The sequence below is a fragment of the Anoplolepis gracilipes genome, chromosome 3 (assembly GCF_047496725.1).
Source record: "Anoplolepis gracilipes chromosome 3, ASM4749672v1, whole genome shotgun sequence".
NCBI lineage: Eukaryota > Metazoa > Arthropoda > Insecta > Hymenoptera > Formicidae > Anoplolepis > Anoplolepis gracilipes.
In genome coordinates this window covers 5,588,388-5,613,970 of record NC_132972.1, presented here as the reverse complement: position 1 = coordinate 5,613,970, position 25,583 = coordinate 5,588,388, and the positions used below count along the sequence as shown (strand labels likewise).

At 33.4% G+C, this 25,583-nt stretch overlaps 5 protein-coding genes across 22 annotated transcripts in view; 3 read left to right on the top strand and 2 right to left on the bottom strand.

The window, feature by feature from the left end:
• Positions 1-845: 845 nt before the first annotated feature.
• On the top strand, positions 846-11,501 carry LOC140664314 (uncharacterized). 4 transcript variants are annotated; one of them, XM_072889354.1, is made up of 6 exons: positions 846-1,175; positions 3,948-4,034; positions 4,697-5,181; positions 7,420-7,690; positions 7,858-8,469; positions 8,565-11,501. In XM_072889354.1, exons 3-6 carry the CDS (start codon positions 5,007-5,009, stop codon positions 9,487-9,489), a joined length of 1,983 nt encoding a protein of 660 aa, XP_072745455.1. In that variant the 5' UTR covers positions 846-1,175; positions 3,948-4,034; positions 4,697-5,006; the 3' UTR covers positions 9,490-11,501. The 4 variants fall into 4 exon arrangements, with proteins under 4 accessions (XP_072745455.1, XP_072745454.1, XP_072745457.1 ...); XM_072889353.1 differs by lacking the exon at positions 3,948-4,034; XM_072889356.1 differs by lacking the exons at positions 846-1,175; positions 3,948-4,034 and adding an exon at positions 4,209-4,470.
• Positions 11,196-18,708, bottom strand: Culd (CUB and LDLa domain). 2 transcript variants are annotated; one of them, XM_072889351.1, is made up of 11 exons: positions 18,617-18,708; positions 18,025-18,352; positions 17,381-17,550; positions 16,871-17,094; positions 16,128-16,482; positions 15,470-15,676; positions 15,255-15,374; positions 14,513-14,743; positions 13,794-13,956; positions 12,829-13,296; positions 11,196-12,758 (listed from the first exon to the last, which is right to left on the bottom strand). In XM_072889351.1, the coding sequence occupies exons 1-11, from the start codon at positions 18,633-18,635 to the stop codon at positions 12,002-12,004; spliced, it is 3,042 nt and encodes a 1,013-aa protein (XP_072745452.1). In that variant the 5' UTR covers positions 18,636-18,708; the 3' UTR covers positions 11,196-12,001. The 2 variants fall into 2 exon arrangements, with proteins under 2 accessions (XP_072745452.1, XP_072745453.1); XM_072889352.1 differs by having other exon boundaries at positions 13,794-13,941.
• A 966-nt stretch (positions 18,709-19,674) lies between these two features.
• On the top strand, positions 19,675-20,743 carry LOC140664016 (transmembrane protein 222). Its single transcript, XM_072888694.1, has 4 exons — positions 19,675-19,865; positions 20,101-20,311; positions 20,389-20,519; positions 20,609-20,743. Exons 1-4 carry the CDS (start codon positions 19,732-19,734, stop codon positions 20,688-20,690), a joined length of 558 nt encoding a protein of 185 aa, XP_072744795.1. The 5' UTR covers positions 19,675-19,731; the 3' UTR covers positions 20,691-20,743.
• Positions 20,330-22,840, bottom strand: LOC140664017 (uncharacterized). 7 transcript variants are annotated; one of them, XM_072888699.1, is made up of 2 exons: positions 22,551-22,840; positions 20,330-22,009 (listed from the first exon to the last, which is right to left on the bottom strand). In XM_072888699.1, exon 2 carries the CDS (start codon positions 21,962-21,964, stop codon positions 21,512-21,514), a length of 453 nt encoding a protein of 150 aa, XP_072744800.1. In that variant the 5' UTR covers positions 21,965-22,009; positions 22,551-22,840; the 3' UTR covers positions 20,330-21,511. The 7 variants fall into 7 exon arrangements, with proteins under 7 accessions (XP_072744800.1, XP_072744799.1, XP_072744801.1 ...); XM_072888698.1 differs by having other exon boundaries at positions 20,330-21,984; XM_072888700.1 differs by having other exon boundaries at positions 20,330-21,964.
• An 840-nt stretch (positions 22,841-23,680) lies between these two features.
• Positions 23,681-25,583, top strand: part of Hdac4 (histone deacetylase 4) — a 101,974-nt gene continuing 100,071 nt past the window's right edge. For 3 of the 8 annotated variants that reach the window (XM_072889143.1, XM_072889141.1, XM_072889142.1), the window contains exon 1: positions 24,292-24,636. The gene's annotated coding sequence lies outside the window, so the exon portion shown is untranslated. Of the gene's footprint in view, positions 23,704-24,282; positions 24,637-25,583 lie in introns of those variants that run through there. The other 5 variants (XM_072889137.1, XM_072889135.1, XM_072889136.1 and 2 more) reach the window with 4 other exon arrangements.

Genomic DNA, 25,583 nt, shown 5'->3' with positions numbered 1-25,583 from the left:
TGTCGATATACTTAAAAGTGTCAATATATATTAGCAGCACCGGATAATTTTCTCACATTTGAAAAATGATTTATCTAATTTCCTTTTATGTAAAACAAAATGTTCAATTAATTTGTATATAATAAATTTTATATTCGTCGAATTTTATTTTTCTTTCTTTTTCTCTAAAATAACGATTTTGATTAAAAATTAATTCATTAATTCATTAATTCCTTAATTCATTAATCTAATCGATTTATTTGTTAGTCTAATAACGATTAATCGTTTACTTATTTGATTATTTTAAAAAGTTATTTATAGAATCCAATACCTCTTACAGATTTCCCGATAGAATATCAAAATGATATTTTCGAAAATGCATATGTTTATTAATGTTGAAATGTTTTGCCTTGAGATAAAACGAGTGATTTTATCATTTACTAAAAGTGAAACATACAGAGAGATTAAAATTGATTTCTATGTATCTGCAAAATATATCTATTGCACATACATATCTATTTACACATACATTATCTTATAAAAATTTATATGACACAAATCAGGATTATACCCCAATACATTTTCTTGTAAAAATTTGTACGACATAAATCAGGATTATACTGCAATAAAATCTCCAATATTCCATATATTTTAATGTTACTCGTTATTTACAGTATTTATTATAGATACATAAATAAAACTATTCTAGATTTTTGTTTAAATGGTCAATCCGGTAAATTAAAGATCTTTATCGAGAGCACACAATCGCAAGAGCGTATTTCGGTAAACAGACGCGCGCATCGCGACGGCGCACGAGTAGAGGGTACGCTGGTGGTCGTCGACGACGACGACGACGACGGCCACGGCGACGACGTCAGTCGGCGACGGAGTTGCCTGCTTGCAGCGTGGGTGGTACGCGCGCGGTCTCGTCTCGTCGCGTCGACCCGGCCAGTTCGATTCGATTAAAGGCTTCGCCGCAACCCTCGCTCGCCGCGCGAGCGGGGTGAGACCTCGTGCCTCGTGCCGAGGGCCGTTATGCGTCGTGCGTCGTCATCCCTTAATAAACTGCGTACGATAGGATACGCGCGACGAGAGTATGCGATAAGCGTCGGCGATTCGCCTTGTAACACGTCGACGAGGAATTGTGCCACGATCAACCACCTACCATTTGATACGTCGACACGCGCGTTCGAGAGGTAATTCGAAAGGAGTTGAGATGGTTCCATGTTTGTGTTTTGCCGATCGTGTTTCGAGATCGTCACCGTTTGTGTTTGAGAGCGCGGATATGAAAACCTCGCATGTGTCATTGATATGTAAAGGTTCCAGGAGCTCTTCATAGATTACAATCTAATCTTATATTTGCTTATGTCGAGATTTTTTAATTTATTTCTTGAGAAACATCGAATATAATCATGATCATCTGTCTAGGTTGCATATTTGTTTCTATCGGAAGATATATAAATTGCACGATATTCATTATTTATAAATTAGAAATAAAATATTATTATTTATCTGCATCTCATTATTCACAAAAGTTTCAAATTTTCAATAATTATGATTCAAGAACATTTTTTGTTGAGAAAAAAATCTATGTCAAATTCATTCAAAAAGATTTGTATACAAAAGAAAATGCGTGAAATCAGCCGTATACGTGTATCGAAATTGTTTTAAAAATGGCATTAAATTTTAATCATTATATCTCTTGCAAATTAATTTTAATACATCAAATTTTGCAAAATCTTCTTTAAAAAATATACAATAAAACATATAAAATAAAATAAAACATATATAAATATATATATAATATTATTTATCAAACGTACTCAATCTTCTCTCAATTGCTTCTCCCTCAGACCTATTTTACATATTGATTTATCGAAATTCGTTTCTGCGAAAAACAGGTTTGCCGCATGCTTTACATTTTAACGTTGCTTTTGTCGGCTATTGCAAGCTACTACGTAGCCCATCATTTAATGTCCGATATTCAATTACAAACACCTAAGCTTTCTATGCGGAGAAGAGAAGGAAAGAGAAGAAGGGGATCATTTTATCTCGCTTTCCGTTCTCCTCGAATCTGCACAATGTGTTATCACATATCAGAAGAATGTTATCTCTGTTCCGGACAATCCTACGTGGTTTTTGTTTACACAGAATACAATCAAACGTCGAAATTCGTTTCGTGTAGCAATCAATTCGTATGGGATAGATATATTATTATTTCAAAAGTGTTCGGATTATCTGACTTGCTAAAATATTGCCGGGGTTACGTTTCATTCGAATGATTTTTGTAGACTTTGCTACTCTTTACACACACATTACACAAAGCATGTATTAACTTACATATTGAAATATACGAGTATTTGCATATTGCTGTTCAGTTGAAATTGCTTCTCAGTTCTATGTTTAGTTACGTCTAATGGTTTTTCTTTCCTTGTCATGCATAATGGAAGCAATAAGCGAAAGATACGCAATTAAGTAATCTACAGATTATCTGCGGTAAGAATAGAAGTTACAGCGCGAACTAAGATATTTTTTGCATAGTAAAAAAACAAAATGACGAATATTAGCATGTAATATTGAAAGAAAAAAATTTTAATGGAACATTTTCACATTACGAAAATTAAAAATAAATCATTAACAGATAAACAAATTTACAATAAAATAATTTAAAATTAATTGAAAAAGGAATTCCCTAAAGGCAACTATTTCAATAGCAGAATTATTGTTCACACGTAAAAATTAAACAAAAGTAATTACAGTGTTTGTTTTACATGTCAGATTGAGGACCATTATCGCACCATCTGTTTGAATACGTTTTACCGGAAGTCGAACAAGATAAAGTGTCTTATCGAAAATATGTTCGTCGCGACAAAATTATTAGAGGCAGCTCGCGACGACGACTTTGCATCGCTCTCAATCGACGACACGTCAAGAGAAGAATATACAAGGGGCATTTATCTAATCAGTTTGATGCTTTGCCACTTTAACCCTTAACTGGCAACGTGAAGGAACTTGTATGCAATTGGTGATGAGGGGGGCCCTTTGGGATTTCTCACTTTATTCCTAGATTTTTTCAAAAGATTTTTGGAACATAATCATTTTCTATTATTTAACTATTTTTATTATTTATCCGTTTTCACTCTCATTGAAATTCGATATAGAGTCTTTCAAGATGTCTTGTGACATGTGATCAACAAAATTTCGTTTGAAGAACATTTTTTAATTATTACAACAGAAATCATTCATCAGTTGCATCAAAGTCGGAAAGTGTTCTATTTTGTTTCGAAATTGCCCAATATTTGATATTTATACCTTGAAATAATTGTAATATATTTTATATTAATTTTACTAAATTCAGAAAATATAATAGATAGAGACTAATAACGTCATAACATTTTTAAATGTTTATTAAATGATTTAGCGGAAAGGAAATCACGAGCTAGCAATTTATATTACTTTTGTAATTATTATATAATAATATTTAAGAATACTTAGAATCATTGTATAATTTACTCAATAACATAGTACTAATAATATTTCAACCAATTCTTATGGCATAATTTTAAATATTATAGATTATATGGCATATTTATACGTATGTCAGTCCAAGCTATTTTTAGTTTAAAATACATTTTCTCTATTGAATTTAATAAAGTTTAATTAATTTCATATTGAGTTACTTTGGTTTATATTTTTGATTGGACGATAAAAAATTTAAATAAAAAGGAAATCTGAAAATTAAAAGGGTAATAGATATTATTCAAGTAAAACCTATTTTTTGCAAGAATCAAATAGAAATATAGCGTGTATATTGATTGCGTGTCATAGATTACTATAAATAAAACTTTTACATGTCTCTCACAATCAGATTAAATTTCAAATTATTTGTTAACATATACATATAATACATAATATATGCTGCTCTGTTCAAAAAGTATATTCGATTTTATTTCTTTCCTTGAAACTAGCTGGAGCCAAGAAACGAAACTCACTACGGTAGTAGTGAAGAATAGTGCACTTTATTGCCTACACATGATTTTTTTCAGCCTGCCTGAGTGAGTAAAAGCTATATCACAAAGTTATCCACATCCATAACTGCTTAAACATAAACGTAACCGTAAAACTCAATTAAAAAGCCTCGCCTACAATACAGTCATAAGTCGTAAAAAATTAGTCAATCGTAGTTAAATTTAGAGAAGAATAATCGAATCAGATTAATTAACTTCTTACGATTTACGACTTTATTGTAAGCGAGGTCTAATAACGAAGAATCGTAACATTTCAACAAATATTTATTAAAAATATTATATATTTATTTATAATATTTATTGGTTGATTCTTAAGGTTAAAGTTGATGTTTACGACTACGGACTTTATGTAGTAGCTTGTTGATATCAGGCAATCGATGTGTGTAATTGTGTAACACGTGGTTATCGCATTTTCATGGAACGCGTTATATGTTTTACCAAAGGCTTAGTGATAATCAATTGTGTAAACTTATGATATCCAATTGTATTTATTTATAATATCTCATAATTTATTACTAAATCACTGAAAGAAAAAGAAAATACAATACAAAAAAATTAAAAACAAAACTCAGCACGTGTCCCTAAAAGACGTCTAAAAAATGAGTTGAAAATGTCATATTTTCTTTCAAATATTTTTAAGATTTTTTTTTTTTCTTCAAAGAATGAAAGCGATTCACTTTTGATTGCAGAACGAAGCTAGAGATAGCGAGATAGTCTTTATCTCATTGTCAGTGTCTTCGCAAAACGTGGCGGCCACTCGATGATCGCCTTCCTTTCTCGAGAGGACGAGGAAGCTGAGGACGAAGAGAACGGGGTGAGTTACGGGAGGACAAATGTCTACGTCGTGATCAGCGATGCCGTGCGAGAGAACTGGGCAACAAGAAACGAACAGTCGAGACGTCCTCGAATGAGGGTAAACCGATCGCGGATACAACGAAGTCGATTAAGACGCGAGACCGGGATCCTCTGTAACCCCGAGAAAGGCGTGACCTCGGCAACATGATGTGGAAGGCAAAATGGTCACGCTTCACCGAGTGCTTCTGCCGACGACCCGGCCTCGTTCTGGTTCTGTTACCGTGCCTGATTGTCATCACCCTCTACCTCGTTCCCGACGACAACTACGAATACGACGTACTGCAGTATCCGTCCTTCAAGTCGTACAACATTACGGAAGGTGAGAATTGTTGTTCTCATAATCAATCTCATCTCTCTCATCTCATCATCATCATTATTTTTAAGTAAATGAAAAGTATAAAAAAAATCGACATGATTTAAAAGCTGACATGCTTCTATTTTTAAATAATACCGCAGTTTATCATCGAGCTAATATGAATTTAATCCGCGCTTGTGATTATTATGCAAATTAATTCCAGTCTTTTTTAACGACGTAACATTAACATAATAACTTTATTTCAGATCGTTTTTGGGATTATTATTTAATTTAAATGCGAAAAGAATTTTGCAGATTTTTAATCAAAACTTGGTTAATCATTTTATCTATAAATCAAAATTTTCAAACTTTTGATGACCACTTTTTATGACTCAATGCAGTATAATTAAGAACTAAACGAAAGTTTCGTGACTGTAATAACATTTTTTTTTTATTTGAAACTCGACAGAATACAATACCGAATATTTACTTTTTTCGTGACCTTCGTGTTTATTACGTGTTTTACGAGTAAAATTATCCGCATTATCATTTTATATAGCGTTTTATAAACGTTAATAACAGCACTTTAAAGCCGCATTATTTAAGTTTAAATATTCAAACCTAAAATGTTTTTAATGGACAAGAGCATCGAATTAATTTGCATACCATAAAGCTTTTTTACACATTAAGCCTGAAAGTTGATACATTTTTGTGTTTGTTTATGTTAAATCGGCCTGTATATCGAAAAAAAAGAAGTTGTTAAAGTTTTTAAAGTTGTATTTTCTTATTTTCTCTAGGGAACAAAAATTAAGAACTAGAATTAAAAAATCTCTAATCTAATTAATGATTCTCTAATTTTAATAATAAATTTTAATTTATTATTAAAATTAAAGAATCATTAATTAGATTTAATTATAAATTAAAATTAAAAATCTAAATGGTGGTAATAGTATCCTATTATTTATAATCATATAAAGAAATATAGAGTATTATTTGATAATATTGTGTTATTTTATATATTTCTAAAAATTAAAATCTGTTTTATTTTTATCTTCATTTCTTTTACCATAATTTTTATTACACATGTTTCTTTTCAACAATTGCTTTCATATCGAATTTATATCGAGTTTTCAAGATCAATTAATCTCAGATCTGAAATTTTTTCTGCTTTTAAGATACCACTTGTTTAAATAAAAAATTTGGAACAATATTATCGAAAGTGTGATACAATCTGATAAAGAAAGAGTGTCTAATAAATATTTATTAATATAAATTTTCCTCTATTGCCGCATACATAATGTTAATGTAGAATATAAAATTCTAATTAAGTTGAATATTTAAAATATATGTATATATAGATATTGAATATGCTATGTAAATATAGAAAACGCACTTTATTTATTTTAACATGGCTACATTAACATGTTTACGCTTCGGTGACTCACATGTGAGACAATATTGTTTTAAGAATCTAAAACTTCAACATAGGTATCTCGTGACAACAAGGATAGTGTTTAGAGTGGAAAACAATTAAAAATACTTACATTGTCGCCATGACACTCTTATTATTTTTTCGATGTATAAGCGATACATTTACGTTTGAAGATAAAAGTTGCGAATATGCTAATTTTTCACGTATCTCATAATTTATTCAACGCTGCTAGTCATGAGACATTCACGGAGGAGGTGGATTCACCGACACATTTTGCGCTAGTTCTCCAAATATATATTTAAAGAACTGACTGTCTTTCTTCGATATTCTGGAAGTGTTGAATTAACGACTAGTTTGGTATCATCGATCGTCACCTATTTATAACGAGTATACTATATCGCTTAATATGTGATGAAACAAATACTTAATTTACTAAAAATAAAACAGAATAAATATTTAAATTTAATCGTATAGACATTTCGTTCTAATTTTGATGTATTCGGATGTCCAACTACTGAATCACTTTGTGCAATTTTTTCTTGTTTCTCAATTCTAAAGGCCTTTGATAAGTTTAATTTATATAAAATTGAGCTCCTACTTTTCATTTAGAGATTTAAAAGAGAATCTTTTCTAAAGACGGTGAGATAAAACATAAATTAAATAATTTTAAAAGAAAATAATTTGATTGTTTAAAATGTCAAGTAGATGTTAGATGAAGTTGAAAATTGAGATCACAATCAGATGTAGATTAAATTAAAATAAAAAATAGAAGAAAAATTTCGACTTGATTTAAAATCATTAGAATTATAACGACTTAAATCTGATGACAGGCATGGTGGACGGTTACCTGGTGTGGAATCCGAAGTGTCACATGCTGTCCAAAGAGCCTCTGGATCCGTCCATCACGAAATTCGTGAGGAAGGAGAAGCTGCAAAAATGTCCGAACGATCTCATCCTCTCGCAAATTTTGAGAGATCCTAATGGCAGCGTGTTTCTTTCCCTCGATTCTGCCATGCATAGCGATGTCACCTGCTGCTGGTCAGCCATAGTCAGGCCCAAGGTAGACAAGCCCAAGAAGAATAACTACGACTCGACGATATCGTAAGATTTAGCGTGATATTCTATAAATTACTATATATTAAAACAGTTTATTTTAAATTTCATAGTTTAATAAAAAAATTTGACTTGCCTTAATTAAGAAAATACTGACATTAAAGTTAAAGTACCCAACTAGAGTTTTCTGGAAATCGATCCTCTCTTTTCAATAGGGTCAGTCAATGCGAAAATTTCACGGGACAAGTCGCGCTCCCGCGCGAAGTGGAAGTGGCGCACGTATCTTGCAAGGCAAAGGCCAAGTCGAAACCCAAGGCGAAGACGAAATCGTCGATGAAGACGGTGTACGAGAATGTTCACGCGATCTTGAATCCTGAGAAAGTGCGCGATCGTAATGGCAGCCAGTCCGGAAACTCGTCGAGGAAGCTGAGCGTGCTTGTTCTCGGCATCGACAGTGTCAGCCGACTGAATTTTTATCGCGCCATGCCGAAGACCGAAAAGTATCTGCGCGAGACCGGTTGGATCGGCTTGAAAGGTTACAACAAAATCGGCGATAACACGTTTCCGAACCTAATGGCGATTCTGACCGGTCAGACGCCGCAGCAGGCGTATACGCAATGCAAACCGACGGTGGCCTACAAGCTCGACAACTGTCCTTTTATCTGGCATAATTTCCGCAACGCCGGCTACGTCACGGCCTACGGTGAGGACGAGACTGCCCTCAACACATTTAACTACCTCAAGGTCGGCTTTGTCGAGCCACCTACGGATTACTACCTAAGACCTTACATGCTGGCCAGCGAGAAGCTTCTCAAGGTTAAGAAAAGGTGAGATCATTTAATTTTTTTTTCTTATTATCGTCCAAGGAAATTAAGTTGATGTTTCTGATTGAAAAGGATCTCGAATCACTCTGTGTTTGCAGATTCAATATGAAATACTGTACCGGTCCCGAGTTGAGTTTTGACCGTATCTTTGATTACGCCGTCAACTTTGCCCGCACTTTTATCGGCGTGCCGTATTTTGGTTTCTTCTGGACAAACACCCTCAGCCATGACAACATGAACGGCATCTCGTCGATAGACACTCGCATGTTAAAGAGATTCGAATTTTTGAAACAGGACGGGATCCTAAACGACACGATGATAATCTTCCTGAGCGATCACGGTATGCGATGGGGCGAGTTTCGCACGACCTTCGTCGGTTGGTACGAGGAGAGGTTGCCGTACATCTACCTCTGGCTACCCGAGTGGTTCCGCCGGGAAAATCCCGAGGCCTATCGAGCTCTCGCGGTGAATCAGAACCGACTCACTTCTCCGTTCGATCTCTACGAGACTCTGAGGGATATTCTCATCGTTGGAGGTGGCGATGCTGATCCTAGTCCGGCATGTTCCAGCTGTCAGTCCCTCTTCGAACCTGTTCCCAGAGAGAGAGGCTGCCAGGACGCGGGAGTGGCTTATCATTGGTGTACCTGCACGGCCTTCAAACCAATCAACGTCAACGACAAGATTGTCACCGCCGGCGTGCAAAAATTTCTGGACCACGTGGAAAGCGTGGTGAAAAACTACAAGGACAAGAAGGGTCGACGACTGTGCGCGCGACTCAAGCTAAATAAGGTGCATCGGGTGAACGAGGTGATCGATTTCGGCGCGGAAAACTCGTCCAGCGTCGCGTATTTCTACATGATCCAGACAACACCCGGCAACGGTAACTTTGAGGTCACCATCAGGTACCATGGCGACAGCAATTACACCCTGTCCGACAGCGAAGTTAGTAGAATCAATCCTTACGCCACGAGTGCCAGATGTCTGAATCGTGGCATGAAACAGTACTGCCATTGCGTGAAATAAATACCGTGAACTCTCGGGAACGGGAATGTTCTTGCGCGCGTTGTACTTCATTAGTGTTTCAATGAATTGAATCGATCATCGCACAAGAAAGTTAACTGTTCTTTAGTCTTCAGAAAAATTAAACTTTTAAAAAGTGTAAAGAGTTTTTAAAAGTGTAGTTGTATTTCCTAAATACAGACAACGAAGAAAGAATATTTAGACTTTATTCAAATAACTCTTTCGAAGAGAGAAAAAAAAAACTCGCGAAATCATTACAAGAATATGAGTACTTCGCTTTTACAACACGTGTGTTTTTCCTACAACGATCGATTCAATTTTACCTTTATCAAATATCTAATGTTAAGCGTGAGGCACGGTTGTACTCTTTCTTTCTGATATGCTTATTACATATCAAACATACCAAAATCGATTGCCTCATCTCAAGAAACTAGGGACCTGAGTGGATATACATGAATATACCTTCTCGTTACCAAGAATAACTAGGACTAGATTTTTTTAGGCCATTTGGCACTTAAAGGATAAATAATAATTCAATAGTTCGATATTAATGAAGTGAAATAAGTTTTTTTTTTAACAATACTTGGAAATATCATTATTAATAAATAGAAATTAAATATGAGCTAAATGTCAAAAATTTCGAATTACGACGAGAAACGTTTCAAGTTACATATTTTTGCACAAGCGTTATTATAAAAAGCTTACAATATTAAATTAATAATAAAGTTCTTCAAATATGATAATAAAAATATTACGCCTTCTATATGTCACGCAATTGTATAAATATCATTTTTGACAATTAGCTGGTATTTGTCGTTTACTCTTTATTTTTAGAGCTTAATCGCGAGGGAAAAAAAAAATAATCGTGAAAGAACAAGCACATCGTGTGGAAAATCAATCTAGTAAATTCCATGCCTCTGCAATTAATTTTGTCACGCATAACGCATTGCGGTATCGTACATATCTTATATCAGAGGAATGTCGGCATCGTTTCTGCGGTAATTTTTTCCCCGCGTCGTTGCATCGATTGCGAATGTACGTACATACGACATGTCGTTCCGTTTGGAATCGATATACGTTAAAAATGCATGGAAACGTAAATGTCGGTAACTATACAAGAGCTAAGAACGTACACAGAAGTGCGTGAATGTATTTTCGTTCCGTCTTACCAGCGTTGTACTACTAAGGCATTAGCTGTTTGTAAGTAATGCGTGTGCCTGTCTTACAAGAAGTGCCAAATCCATTCTGTGCTAACCGAGCGTCAAAACAAACTTTCTTACTTCCGGCACCGACGACGATCACTATATCGAACTACAACAATTTTACGACAATTTTACGTGAAAATTAAAAGATGAACAAGTGAATAAAATATTGAATTTACGATAACGAAACAATAATTTATGATAATAAATATGGATAAGAGAACCGATGTTTCCATTTTGTAATATTTTAAAGAGAATTCTTGAGCGAATTTGCTCTTTTCTCTTGGATGGAAAGGCAAGAAAGACTATTATTTGTATGCTTTGATGTAGGTAAAATCGATTTCAAATTTTTCTCGAGGAATTTATTCCTAAAGTATTCTTTACGAAAAAAACTTCCTGTACATATATATTTTATTACAACACACATGATCGTCTTCGAGTACGAGAAGTATGGAATTTTACGTATAAGAGATGAAAAATGAAGGCCAATGAATATATCGCAACATATATTTTACTACGACGTTATGTATGCTTTATTCTAGGCGACACGAGGGTGTAAGATTTAATAATTAGAAAGACAATGTAATTAATGAGTACTTCAAGATTATTGAGATGGAGACTTAATCTCTGTCGAGAGTCAGCCAAAGATTAAAACTAATTCCGTAGATTACAGAAATATAATTTAATTGCCAAAAGCATTCAGCGTATGGAATTATTAGTTCGAAAACCATCTATACAAAGATTTGCGCATATGTCTTTGAGAATAGATTGTTTTTATGATAAATCATTAAATTATTATTGGACATCACATTACTCGAAAGAGTATTTTATTTTCCTTCTCTTCCACAAAAGTACTCTTATAGAATTCAATCGAATATGCATAAGTCGAGACTGAGATAATTTTATTATCCTACAGTATCCGATTATTGCTTAGAGCATTTTTAGCAATTTAACCTTTTAAACTTTTTAATCTTTGACTAATTTATTTAGCGTAACTAATTTATTTAACGCGACCACTTATTTTAATTGAAACTGAAAGATAAGTTAAACTTTTTTGCAATCGCTATCAAGATATATCGTAGATAGAATAAGAGTTACATGATAATAAATCATAAAATTAATTAACTCATGTGTTTCTCACCTTCTTTTCTTGGTTTTTAAATTAGAATCCTACGTATATCTCTGACTTGTAGATCTACAGTCTGTTTTTTTTTTTTTTTTTTTCAATTATTATTTTCTTTAAAAAAATTAACACAATAATTACTCCCATCTTTTTTTACTCTCAACCGATTTCTTCTTTAATCAAGGACAAATTAATTGAGTGAAGCATCTTCGCTAGATCGCCAGATGCGGGCGCGCGCACGTCTCTCCCTTGCGGTTTGGCGCGATGACACGATTGGATGACGCGTGGAACCGTGCTCCGGAGTGCCAAACAGCATCACGGCGACCGAGTGTCTCTGTCCATGGCCAAATGGTCTATTTATGTTTCTACGCGCCAGATAAGAATCGAGGATCTTGGTCCCCTCGTAGAGGCTGTCCAAATCGCAGCTGTTACGTCCAGGTCGACCGTTGCGTCGTCCACGCTGCTCGTCGACGCCATTCTTTGGCGTGTCACTCGGCGTGCTGCAGTTTGTGGCGTACCCGAGGCTGCTTGGCGGCTCCGACACGATCTCAAAATCCTGCAGTTTATCGTAGCTGCTGCACGTGCTAATGGTCGAGATCTTAGCGATGCAGCTATCGCGAGAAAACTTTCGGCAAGAATGGTGCAAAGTACCGCAGGGCGACGACGCTGCCGTGGAGTTGGCGCTATGGTTAGGTGGTTTCGTTAACTTAGAACCCAAAAGTCGAACGATGGTATTTTTCGAGACGGAAAAATCCTCCTCTTGATGCGCATCGATTTTCCCCGCGGAAGAAGATGCGATTATCATTTGGCCGCGTTCTAGTTCGCAATCATCGCTTACCGGTGTTGTAGAAGTTGATAATCTAGCAGAATGCTCTTGGACATTAGAACAGCCGCACGCGCCCTCGCAAGAGCAGCTCATGTTTCTCTCGTCTGATCTGTCAACAGTTCTTAAAAAAAAAAAATAAAAATAATTAAATATAAAAAAATATATATTTAATATGTACGTAAAAATTTTACCTATCGATAGTTTCATCGTGCTTTTCTTCTGTCACGTGTTGACTGTTCGCTTTTAATACTTCTACAGTATTTTCTTGAACTGTTTCGAAAACGATCTGAACTTCTTCCAGAGGACTTTCCAATTGACAAGTCGTATCCAGAATGGAGTAATCTGTCAGATACGTATCATGAGCTTCAGTTTCTGAGGTGGACGAGGATGGACAATTATCGGAAGAAGATCGAGGATACTGCGCGCTGCGTCGAAGCCAATTGCGAACAGGACACATCTGTTTCATCGATGTTGATAAACCAGCCAAATTCATATTTCGCAATATGGTTCCCGGGGGCGTGATGTACGGGGGTGGTGGACTCTCGGGTAGCATGCGTCGATCGTTCTCCGATGCTATCGGGGTTGTTTGCCTGTTACAACTATTGTTCGTGCTCTCCACTACCAAGTAAGTAGAGGAGTTCGCGTCCTCGTTGAAAGTCCTTCATGCAAAATTCAAGGTTTAAATCTTAAGTATTATATAAAACTTAATATTCAGATTATATTCATACAGAAAATTGTTTCAAATTATTTAAAAATTTTGGGAATGTATAATCAGCTAAAATAAATTTAAAATACATAATAATGGACTATCTTATCTTTTATCTTTGTATTTTATCTAACTATTTAGAAAAATTATTTTACTTTAATCTTCGTATATATGTATATGTATCAGACAAAAATATAAATAAGAAAATGTTGCGGCATTAATTAAAGCTAAAGCTACTTCTTGACAAATGAAATATGTAGGTAAAAATCAAAGTTTTAAATTTATTCTTAAAAGTATTTTCAAGTCTATTGTTTTATGAAAGGAATTTAATACAAAAAGATTACAATTATGTATATTGATTGTCATTTGAATTCATCAAAGAATCTGTTTGTGAGAGATCTGCTCTGAAATCCTGCTGTGTAACATAAGAAAAAGAAAGGATCATCTTACTGGTTTGAAGAGCTTCTGTTACATGATTCGCAATTCAAACATAGAGACTTTTTCGACAAAGCGAGTTTCGCAACTTCTTCGTAGCCTGGCGGAGCTTCGTAGCCAGGTGGATCATCCGGTATGGATATTTCATCGATCCGTGCACCGTCTGTAATATCAAAAACTGTCCAAAGTGACGTGAGAATAGTTTTGTTCCTAATTAATAAATAATTTCTGGGAATTAAAAATCGATATGTTTTGATGCGCATTTTAAGCGATCAATGTATTCTATTAAGTTTCACGTAAACAACATTATATAAATGTATCAATCGTGCCTTTTCACCTCATAAAAATATGGCTGATTTATAACGTAAATAAATTAAAATTGGTGAATTTCTAATAAAATAAATATAATTTTTTTCAAAAATAATGTTAAGATAAGATTTCATTAGTTTTTAATATTTTTATAAATAGAAAACTAATTTTTATGGATTCTATAAAAAATATAATTTCAATTTATAGAATTCATATTACATATTTTAATTTAATTTATTTATAAATCACATATAAAAATTCGGATATTCTTTTTATGTTTTTAAAATTAAACAAACTTATCTCATAATCTTCTTTAATTCCGGCTCGATCTTTCAAAATAAGTTATTTTTGACGAGATCATTTTCTTCATCTAAAATTATTATAGATATTCAAATGTATTTTTTACAAAGATTACGAACGCATACCTAGAAGCTCGCTGATTGTCTCTAGACGAGACTGCAGTTCTCTCTGTTGTCTCGCCCCTCCTATTCTGTACAGCAATATAATAAGGGTCGTTATCAGAACAATCAGACCGAGGCTGCTAGCGACGAACACCAGGGTGGCCGTTTTCAGATCGGGATATTGTTCTATCTTCGGAAAGTAATAATTCGCTTTGTTCATGTGCCATTTTCGTTCGCGCGGCTCCATTTTCCAATCTGTACGCGATATTTTATTCGAAAATCAATTTGTAAAATGGTACAAACTTTATAATATTTCATCGATATTTAGCACACTTTAGACTTTAGCAAAATAACACATTTCTTTTTCTACATACACTCTTTTTACGTTCTATTTTTCATTTACTGCATCTTTCAACTAAAATGATATTGATCTTTTTTATTGTAAGATGTAAGTAAGGGATATCTTTAAATAAATAATATATATAAACCACATATAAAAACACAAACGAGACATTTTCCCTAAATATAATATTTACTTATTTCAAATAATTATAAAAGATAACGTTTTTATTTATGTTATTATAAATTATTTTAGATTAGGATTTCATATATGTATAGACTTTCAGAGTGTCGGTTCAAAAAATATAATTTTTCTTGCATTAAAAATAACGTCAACACTGTACATAGATCTTAAAAGTCTTTTTTATATTAAATATGTAAATTATCACTTCAAATTATAGATATACTAATTACAGACTTTACTTACTTTGGAAGCACGTTGCTGGCTCGTCACTATTATCACCACAATGATCAAAACCATCGCAATTCAACTGACTCGGGATGCATCTGTGATTCTGGCACAAAAAATCAGTGTCCGCGAAGCAATCTGCAATATTCGAGTCAAAGGCAGATGAAACAGATTTAAAAGATTCAACTGAAGCGAAGAGATTACCTTATGATCATCGTCAAGGGTAGACTTACCCATGTAACTGAAGGCCGCGTAAGCGATCGCCAAGTGCGAATTTGGACCGAATGTACCACGAAGACTCACGTGAAATCCGCTGATGACCGGTGCAATATGTTCCTGGTGTCTGAGCGACTGCAACTGACTCGATGGATGTCGGATTACTTCCAGCGACATCAAGGCCGAGGTCGGACCCTGCTTAATGATCAGCTCCGTATTGCCAGCTGAGAAACAACGACTTTATGGAAAAATCGTTTACCCTTGTTTTTCACAATCGATATTTTAAGTCGGTATTTATAGTTCGTTCTTATATTTAAAACCAATTGAGTCGTGTTTTAGATCGTTTTAAGACTCTGACAACCAATCAGATGACCGAATGAAATTTTAAGACCTTACTTAAATATAAGAACAAACTATGAATACTGATTTTTTAAGCCTTTATATTTGTTTCCTCTCTTTTGTACAATAAAAAAATCGTACTATAAAAAGATTGAAAATCAGTCGAAAGGGATATACGAGTATATCAAGAAAGAACGTAGTAAACTTTGAACACCTGATTTTTCTTGTTTTTACAAGTTATTTATATTTTGCCTATTTTTTTATAGAACGTTTGTAGAAATTTTCATTCAACTTTTTTTATTCGAGTTTGGTAATAAATCTTTTGCGCGTACGTACCCATGTCGGCGAAAGCCACTACCTTCAAATACATGTGCGTCTTCATGTGCAAAAAGTTCTTGGGTGGCCTGATTAGCCAGACGCAATCGTAAATTTTCACTCCTTGGCCGACCATGTTCATCATTGTAATAGCGCCGCCCAGATTTTCTACGTATCCGCCGCAATCGGTGATCGGTTGTATGGATTTGTCATATGTATGACCGATCACGAAGGAGTAAAAAGCCTTGTAACCCAGACCGGTGCCACCGTTTGCATAAAATCTGATCAGTAACGACGGGCCGGTACTCACTATGATCGACGGTCGAAATCTCGCGCCGCTACTCACATCCAAACGTTGTCCATTCCAATCGTAAAACTGATTATACAAACATCCGAATCATTATAATTAAAATTCTTTAGAAATTAATTAAACGTATAAACTCTACGTCCATAATTTGTTTGCATTAAAAGTTACAGAAAATTTGTTACAAAATTGTGAACATTCCTGACTGAGAAATGATTCAAACAGTACACGAAATATTTAGAAAACGTCTGAATATCTTAAACATTCTTCGGATTTGCAAACTGTATTACTTAATGAATTAATTTTAGGAAAATGCTACAAATAATAATTGTACACGTTAAAAATACCGAAATAAAAATAAAATACTTGACACGATTCACTTTTCGAAAGTTTCTGTTATATTCTATAAAAAGACTTTAAAGAGAGTTAATATTATATAAAAAAATAATTAAGAACGAACCTCCATAATAGAGACCGTTGCTAATTGGAAGTCGCTAAATAGCAACCTGATACGACAGGAGGGAGCTTCGGTGGGACACGTTATTATGTATTCCAGACCCAAGTCACGGGGATATCGAGCTGGGAAAAACGGCGAGGTCAAAATACCACTGTCGATGGTACCATTCAAACCCTTTGTCGCGGCTCCCGATGTCATTTCGGTACCTTTCAAATGCAACCTATTTCCTGCGAAACCGTCGATTACCAGAATATTTTATAGACGATATATAACATTCGATTTAAAAAAAAAAAAAATTATTCATGCCGCTACACGATGGATAGAAAAAAATACACACAAATAGAATAAAAAATTAAAATTTTTGCTCTAATTCAATTAGATCTCAACAACTATTTAACGCAAATATTTGGAGATTAAATAATTTTTGAATTTTATTAATTTAGGTCCTATATTTGTGGATATTCTTTCAGACAATATTATTAGTATGAGATATTATTGACTATTTCTACTAACTTTCTGCCGTGTATTCGATAGTGAATGCGTGCTTATGGGACTGACTATAAAATAGATTTATAGACAGGGTTCTCGTGCTCGATCTATATGTGATCGGTGTATATGATCCACAGAACGGCGAACCGGACACATCTTCATAAGGTGGTTCCGAGAGCCACACGTAGTCGCACCTGCAAAAGTGCATATATCCAGTTTCAAAGTTCGTGATTAGCGTAATGTGATGATATTGTATAAAATGACAAGATGTAAAAGCAAGCCATGAGAGAATTTCATTTCGTAACAGAAAATTGAATTAAAACTGAATTAAATTATTTAAAATTAAATTAAATAGCTTCAGTTCAGTGAGTTCAGTTTTCTGATTACTTTATTAAATATTAATTATAATATTACGATAAATAGGTATATTGCAAATATTAATATTATTAAAGTTAATTCGATATATATGACAATGACTAACCGATTTAAAGCAACTAAATTATATTAACTACAATAATAATAATATTATTATATCACTTTAATATAGACATATTATATTGTTATATCATATTTTTAAATCCAAATCCTTCAGAGTTTTTTGTCTACAAATTCATGCAAAAAGATTAATCCCTAAAATGGTGCGTCCGCTCCACCTATCCATGTCTCACCTGCAAGGACTGTCCATCACGATACCCCCGTCGCCGCAATGATGTGACAAGGCGATGCTTTTAAAAGTAACAACTATTACGCAGGACGGACAGGTCACCAGTTCGAGGCTGCACTGATGATGGGAGCCGTTGGTGGTGGTGGTGGAGTAAACACGCGGCGTCAACTGCTGCGACGAGTTCCTGATAAAGCTGACGTTCTTCGCAAAGAGGATACCCTTCTCGCCCAGCTCCAAGTATATACGTCTACCATTGTGGGATCCGCAAATGTCCTCATTCCGGATGATGTTCCCGGTACTTGCGATGATCCACCAAAACGTCACGACGATCACTAAATTTATACGATAAAAAAAATGCTCAAAATACTATACCGATCGATTTGCGAAAATTTCCAAAGAATTCGAATAAAGGAAATGACTGATACAAGATCTAATGAATAGAGTGAAAAAGAAATGTAATTTTGTTTTTATAGAAATTAATATTCAAGTCTCTGTAAGGGAGAATATTGATTAATTGATTCTTAAATAATTGTAAGTCGAAAACAATGTTGATTAATTTTCGCAGCAAATGACAATACGACTATTGTGTTTCTTACCATATTTGAAACGATACATATTCGTAGCGCGGAAAACGACCTTCTGCTCTTTCTGTCAAGAAACCTGGTTGACGCTGTTTCGTATAATTTCGTTAGCGCGCCAACAATGCTCTTGCTAATATCGAATAAAGCATTCTTATGGCATCTCTCGAACGTATGACGATATTGTGCAGTTTACATAGGAGAGTTAGGTGGGAGGTTTAAGTAGGATTTGGTAAAGTTCAACGGATGACATAATGACGGAATTGTAACATGAAAAGTCGCATTATGTAATTATCTTATTTTTATTCTACAACCATTTTTTACAACTATATTTTTGACCATTTTCAACAAGATTACTTCTTCGATATTTTACGTTTTAAAATTATCTGATAATTAAATCCGTATAATTGTACGAATAAAAATATAATAAGAATAAGAATTCTTTATTTTTTGGGTGCATCTTGTATCATAATCTAATTTAAATAAATATTAATAAATAATATAAGTAAATATAATAAATGTAAATAAATATAATTAGTAAATATGCCTTCTTTAATTTTTTTTTCACTCATATATTATTATATGTTTTTTTTAGGCGTACATACATATATCATAACAACCATAGCTAAATTACGAATTTAAAAAAAAAAGAGAAAAAATCTTTAAATTAAATATTATCTTTTTCTCGACACTTCTGATATTACACGTTTGCGGATAATATTTCTTCTCTATAATTTAATTTCTCTCTGTAATTTTTAAATAAATAAATTTATATTAAATTAAATATATAAAAAAATGTATAAAGAAATCAAAAATTTTATACACATTCCTGTCCCGTATAAAAATATATAATAAACGAAACAATATATACAAATGAAATACATAATATATAAAGATATGTATGTATATAGGTATATAATAATTTAAAATTAATGATGATCAAAAATGATCATTTCCTAAAATATTATTATTATTTTATATTATATATAATAAGGTAGAAAATATCGTAAAGTTTGAAAATTCACATTATATACTGGTATGTGTACGCTACTTGCAATATACATGTGTCATGTTTGTTGTTGCGTACCAAGTGACATGTGACGCGGTAGCGCTGCACATCACACGTCGCGCAAATGATGAGAGATCCTGATCTGTTGACAGATATTCCGGAGCTGTCAAATGATTCGCCCGAAATGGATCTTAGCATTCAGCCGGAGAGACAAAGATTCCCTTTTTGCATCGTCTGGACCCCGTTACCGTTGTTAACGTAAGTCTATCTCGATTACGCATATTACAATCATAACCTCCTACGTAATTTGTCAAAACGCGTTATATATTTTTATTTGATTATATACATATCAACAATTGTGTGTCGTATGTTTAAAATATCATAAAATAATTCATGAAATTTTAGAATTTCTATCTCAATAAATAAAAATTAACAAACTGTCATGCTGAATAAATTTACATTATTTAAACTTGATATATTTGCTTTTTTAAAGATATTTTTTGCCATTTATTGGACACATGGGCATCGCAACGTCAACAGGAGTAATAAGGGACTTTGCTGCTCCTTATCATGTCTCTGAAGATAACATGGCATTTGGTAAACCTACCAAATATTGGCAGTTAGATTATACCAAAGCCAAGGGAAACATACAGGGATGGGACACTGGTGTGGCAGAAGCCAGTGAAATTTATAAAACTAGAATGGTAATGGAAATCAATCAATTTAGAGAATATAAAGCTTTTATTTATGATAATTATGATAAAAATTAATCTTTTTACAGCACAATTTATTTTGCGATAATTGTCATTCACATGTGGCAACAGCTTTGAACTTGATGTCTTATGATAACTCAAGCAGTTGGAATATGGTGAAACTTGCTTTTCTTATGTTGTTTCATGGGAAATACGTAAGGTAAAATCTATTTATATATATGTGTTTGAGTTTGAATAAAAATTTATATATAGTCATTTTATTAATATCACTTATTATGTCTATTTCAGTGTCCTAGGATTTCTTAAAACTTGGTTACCGTTCTGCATATTTGTTACAATTGTACTAGTATTAAGTTTGTGTGTATATTAATTATATAAAATATAAGTCAATTTAAATTATATATATTTAAAATACAATCTTATATTCAAATAATCATTATGAAAACTTGGCAAGAACAAAAATATTTATAGAATATAAATTCTATAATCTGCTTAATTTTTACAATTAAAAATGAATATATATGATTATATATAAGTATTATGTAATAATAAAATTCAAGATAGATGGCTTCTAACAACATTGTATTCTACACATCTAGAAGAAATAATTATCATTATTTGTTATTTCACAGAAACTTATTAAAGCTGTATAGTATTAAAAAATTAAAACAACTATTTTTCTTAATTTGTACAACATGTTACAAGACAAACAAATGTGCGAGTATTATGGCAATATTGAGAACGAAACTATTTTATTTCTTTGAGCAAGATAATAAATTAACAAATAAACTTGAAAAAACTTTTTTTTATAATAATTGATTTTAAATATCCAGTTTTCTTTTTAAATATAACCATATATAAATATTTAACATATTTATATATTAATAAATTTTTATTTAAAAATATTTATGTGTTCTAATATAAAAAAATAACATTTTAAAAAACTAGTTTGTTATGTGGAATTAAAAAATCAAACTTGACATCTATCAAACAAATATTATATGACACAATTATCACTTTAAAAATATGACTTTATTATACATTCAAGTAACTAACTATAAGAAATACACACGAATATATATATATATATATATATATATATATAAATATATATATATATATAAGTTTGATTTCTTAATTCATAGAATATACACTCTTATTACATAACAAATTTCAGAAGAGGATTTCAAGTTACTCATCAGTCCGACTATCCATTTCTGTAATAACTCCTGTTTCAAGAGAAAAATCATAATCATAATTTTGATTTTCTAGTCTCTCAACAAAAGACAATATTTCGCTAATCCGTAGGCCATCTATCTCCAAGTCATTATTCATATTACTTTCCAAGTGTTTACATAATTTAAACGGTACACCGCTTAGATAATGCGGAGCATCCGCTTGTTGACTTAGTTTTGGCAAATTACCAGCCGACATTGCAGGATTCATGGGTGTTCCGCCAATAAAAGGATATAACCCATTGGGATAAGGTGTACTTGAACCATCAACATTAGGTGGCAATGAGGTTCTTCTTTTCTCGATTACTACAAAGTCGTCTCCTGAATCTGCAGAAGTCTGTTGCTCTTGTTCATCCCTGGATTCAGGGGGTGAATCCTTATGCTTCTTTTTGCCAAAGAGCCAAGACATCTTCTGCAAGATATCTTGATCTAAAATTTTGCCGGAACTACAGTACTACACAAATAGTCAACAAAGTTTTAGTTAAGACATGCACAAAATTTAACATTATTATAAATAAAATATCTAGTAGAAGATTAAGAATGTAAAAAATAACACACACTTTAAAAAGTAAGTCTAAATTTGATCTATACAAGATACTTGGCTAATATCATTAGCCAGAAATTAAAAGTTTACAATGACTAAAGTATAGTATAGGTTAATTCACACACTATCATACAAAAAATGTATTGACATAAGAAAATATTTCACCTATAATAATATTCTTATCTGTCACTTATAAGCAAGTGTTACAGATAACACTCTCGTGAAATATAAAAATTTATTTTTAAAATAGAATGTTCTTTTTAATATTTAAAGAGTTTCTTTTAGACAAACGTTTTTTGATTCTGATCTTCCAAAAATATTGTTTTATTAAAAGTTTTTTTAGTCTTATGGAGATGAAATGAGTTCAATGTGCTAACATTATCATACGTGACAGAAAAATTCAAGCCATATGATAAGATAGAGAGAAAAAAAAAACACAAAATTTACTCACATGCAGGCAGTTAAAAAAATTAAAAAAGGGGTTAAAATCAGACTCAACCAGACTCAACGAACGGTCCACATCAAAGACTGACCATTCTGCTATCGCTTTTGTTAATTACTTCTTCAACACAATTAATGCGTGTTTCTTCTACGACACAATTAATGCGTGTTTAACAAACACACAGCACGACAAAACTACTACACTTTAATCACGCAAAATACACGCAAAGCGTATCGTCTGGAGTCTGTTATCGAAGTAAAACAAACTTGCTCATCACTTCGCTAGATGTCAACGAGTCAGTTCGTTTTAACTGTAACTTCTGCACTTAAAATAAAATATGTATATATATATATATATATATATATATATATATATATATATATATATTTATATAGGTGTATTGTGTCACTTTCAAGACAAAAAAAAATGAAAATAAAGTATAATTGAAATGAAAGAAAAATAAAATGAATTGAAGAACGATATGTGACGTTATTATGAATTTTAAAAGAAAAAGATCAAATCGATAGATTATACTCGTACAATTTTATTTCTTTCGTTTATCTATATAATCAAGAGTTATACAATCACACATTTTGATTTATTATTTATATATTATGTTCCTGCCTAGGAGAGCATATAAATTTAATTATAATTATTACATATATATGTTGTTATATATATAATATGTGTATATATATTTTTCAATTAAAATATTTATTTATTCACATAAAAATGATATCAAGAAAGGGATAGAGATTTTTTATTTTGACGAATTTATCAAACGGTTTGAAGCATTTGTAGCATCAAATCGACCGCATCTTATTGATGTAATACACTTGACACTACAAATGCTTCAAATCGTCTGATTGGTCAATCAAATAAACTCTTGTTTTGATTGGCCAATTAAACACTTTGTAGCATTTGAGGAGAAGTCTAGTCGATTGCAATCTATATAACTTCAAATTTACGGTAGAAATTTTATTAGTTCACGAGCGCCATTAATTTTACGAGTATCCGTCGTTTACATCTACCATCGCTAGATATCAGCACCATATCGAATTGTCTAAAGTCACTATTATCTAGTGACTTTAGAATCGTCTGCGTGTAGAAAAATCAACGGAGGGATATTTTGATAATTATCAACTGGATTAGAAGTCGAAAGGTAATAAAAAACCGTTAATGTTTTGTTTTTAATCACTCGCAGTTATTCTAAATATTTTCTTTTATTAACTCTTCTGATTAACTCATAATTTACTATTAATTTTACTATTAAATTTACAACTTTGTGATGCGCATGTATAATAATATACATATATATTTCTATGAAATTTTCTACAGTCATACAGTGAAACAGTTATCATTCGTATTTATATTCATTGCATTATTATATTTCGGCCGAGGTACTCTCGATAAGAGCACGAGTGAATCTTCGCAAACAACGCAATTCTACCGTCCGACTAAACTCCGTGTGGTATCTAAATGATAGGATCTCGTGCGGCGGCCACACGAGCGTTCGCGAGCGTCGGCGGAAAGTGCCGAAGAGCCACGCGACCTCTGTAGGTCGCGGCTGCTCGCGACTGCTTGTTTTCTTGCGCGAAACACGCAGCTCCGACGCGTCTCGGCTTTCTTTTCGCGCGGAATCTCGGCGAAAAGGGACGCCACGACCGCTACCGTTCGTCGCGTTTCCGGGACGCGTTTTCGACGGGCGCATGCGTGCAAAAGGCGCGTATATATATATATATATATATATATATATGTGTGTGTGTGTGTCGCGTAGTCTCTTTCGGGATCGCGCGCGGTCGGTCGTGTCATATAGTTCGACGAAGCTCGTCGAGGTAGCGGGACGGTCGCATTGTTTTTGTGTCGCACGCACGACGCACGCACGCACGCATGCACGCACGCATGTATGTACGTATCGTAATCCGAAACGCACCGCGCGAGTGAACGCGTATCCGGCGAGTCGCGTATATTTTTTTTTGTTTGCGCCTCCCGTTCTTTTTCGGACTTTTTGGTCGTACGGCGAATGTCCTTCGGTCGAGTCAGGACGAACATCACTTCCGCGAAGGACGACAGCACTGGGATGTAGGTGTGGCGGGTAAGTACGATCAGTCTTGTACACACATATATACGATGTATGTATATATGTTGTTTATACTATCGCGCGGCTGTCAACCGTCATGACCGATACTGGCCCGCGAATTTTCTCGAATGATTCTCGCGAATAATTGTTTAATTTCGTACAAATATGTATCGTGTCATAGTAGAATAACTCTCAGACTCGCGATGGCATGTCGTTCCTAAGCCTCGTTTCGAATAATGTAATTTTCCGCGTTATAATACACGTTTGCGATACGGCTACGAAGACAGATCGCAAGTTTCAAAATTGAAGAATGTTATTTTGAAACATGATAATATGTACGTTAAATCAATAGAATACAATTTAGATCATTTATTATTATTTTTGCGAATTACGCTCCGAGTCATGCTCAAGTCGTATTGAAAACATGCAGGGCTCTCTCTCTTTCCCATCATAATTTTACAAGTCGATGAACGGTCATGAAATTGCGTTGTATGTAATGAGATTTTTAATCTAGCGATATGCATTCTCTATGACGTATTATTACACCGCACTCGCTTCTCGAGATAATCGCATAAGCATCCGTGAAGCAACTGACCTTTAGCGAGTGATGTATAAGTGTAAACACAAAAGCGTTGCACGCTTGGTCAACATAATCATAATTTTGCATCACAATATTCATTAAGAGATGAAAATGATATTTACGCAACTGAAGTGATATATTTATATGTTTACGTTTAGTAATGATTTTATAATTTATATATACATATTTTTGCATTTCTCTCTCTCTCTCTCTCTCTCTCTCTCTCTCTCTCTCTCTCTCTCTCTCTCTCTCTCTCTCTGTTTTGCTCTACATGGATTTTTATCTTAGACTTGCGTAGGCGTAATAAAGTATATACAAAATCGAAAAAACTGTTCATTTTGAAAAAAATACTGTTACGTTATGCTGGCATTAGGTATCCTTA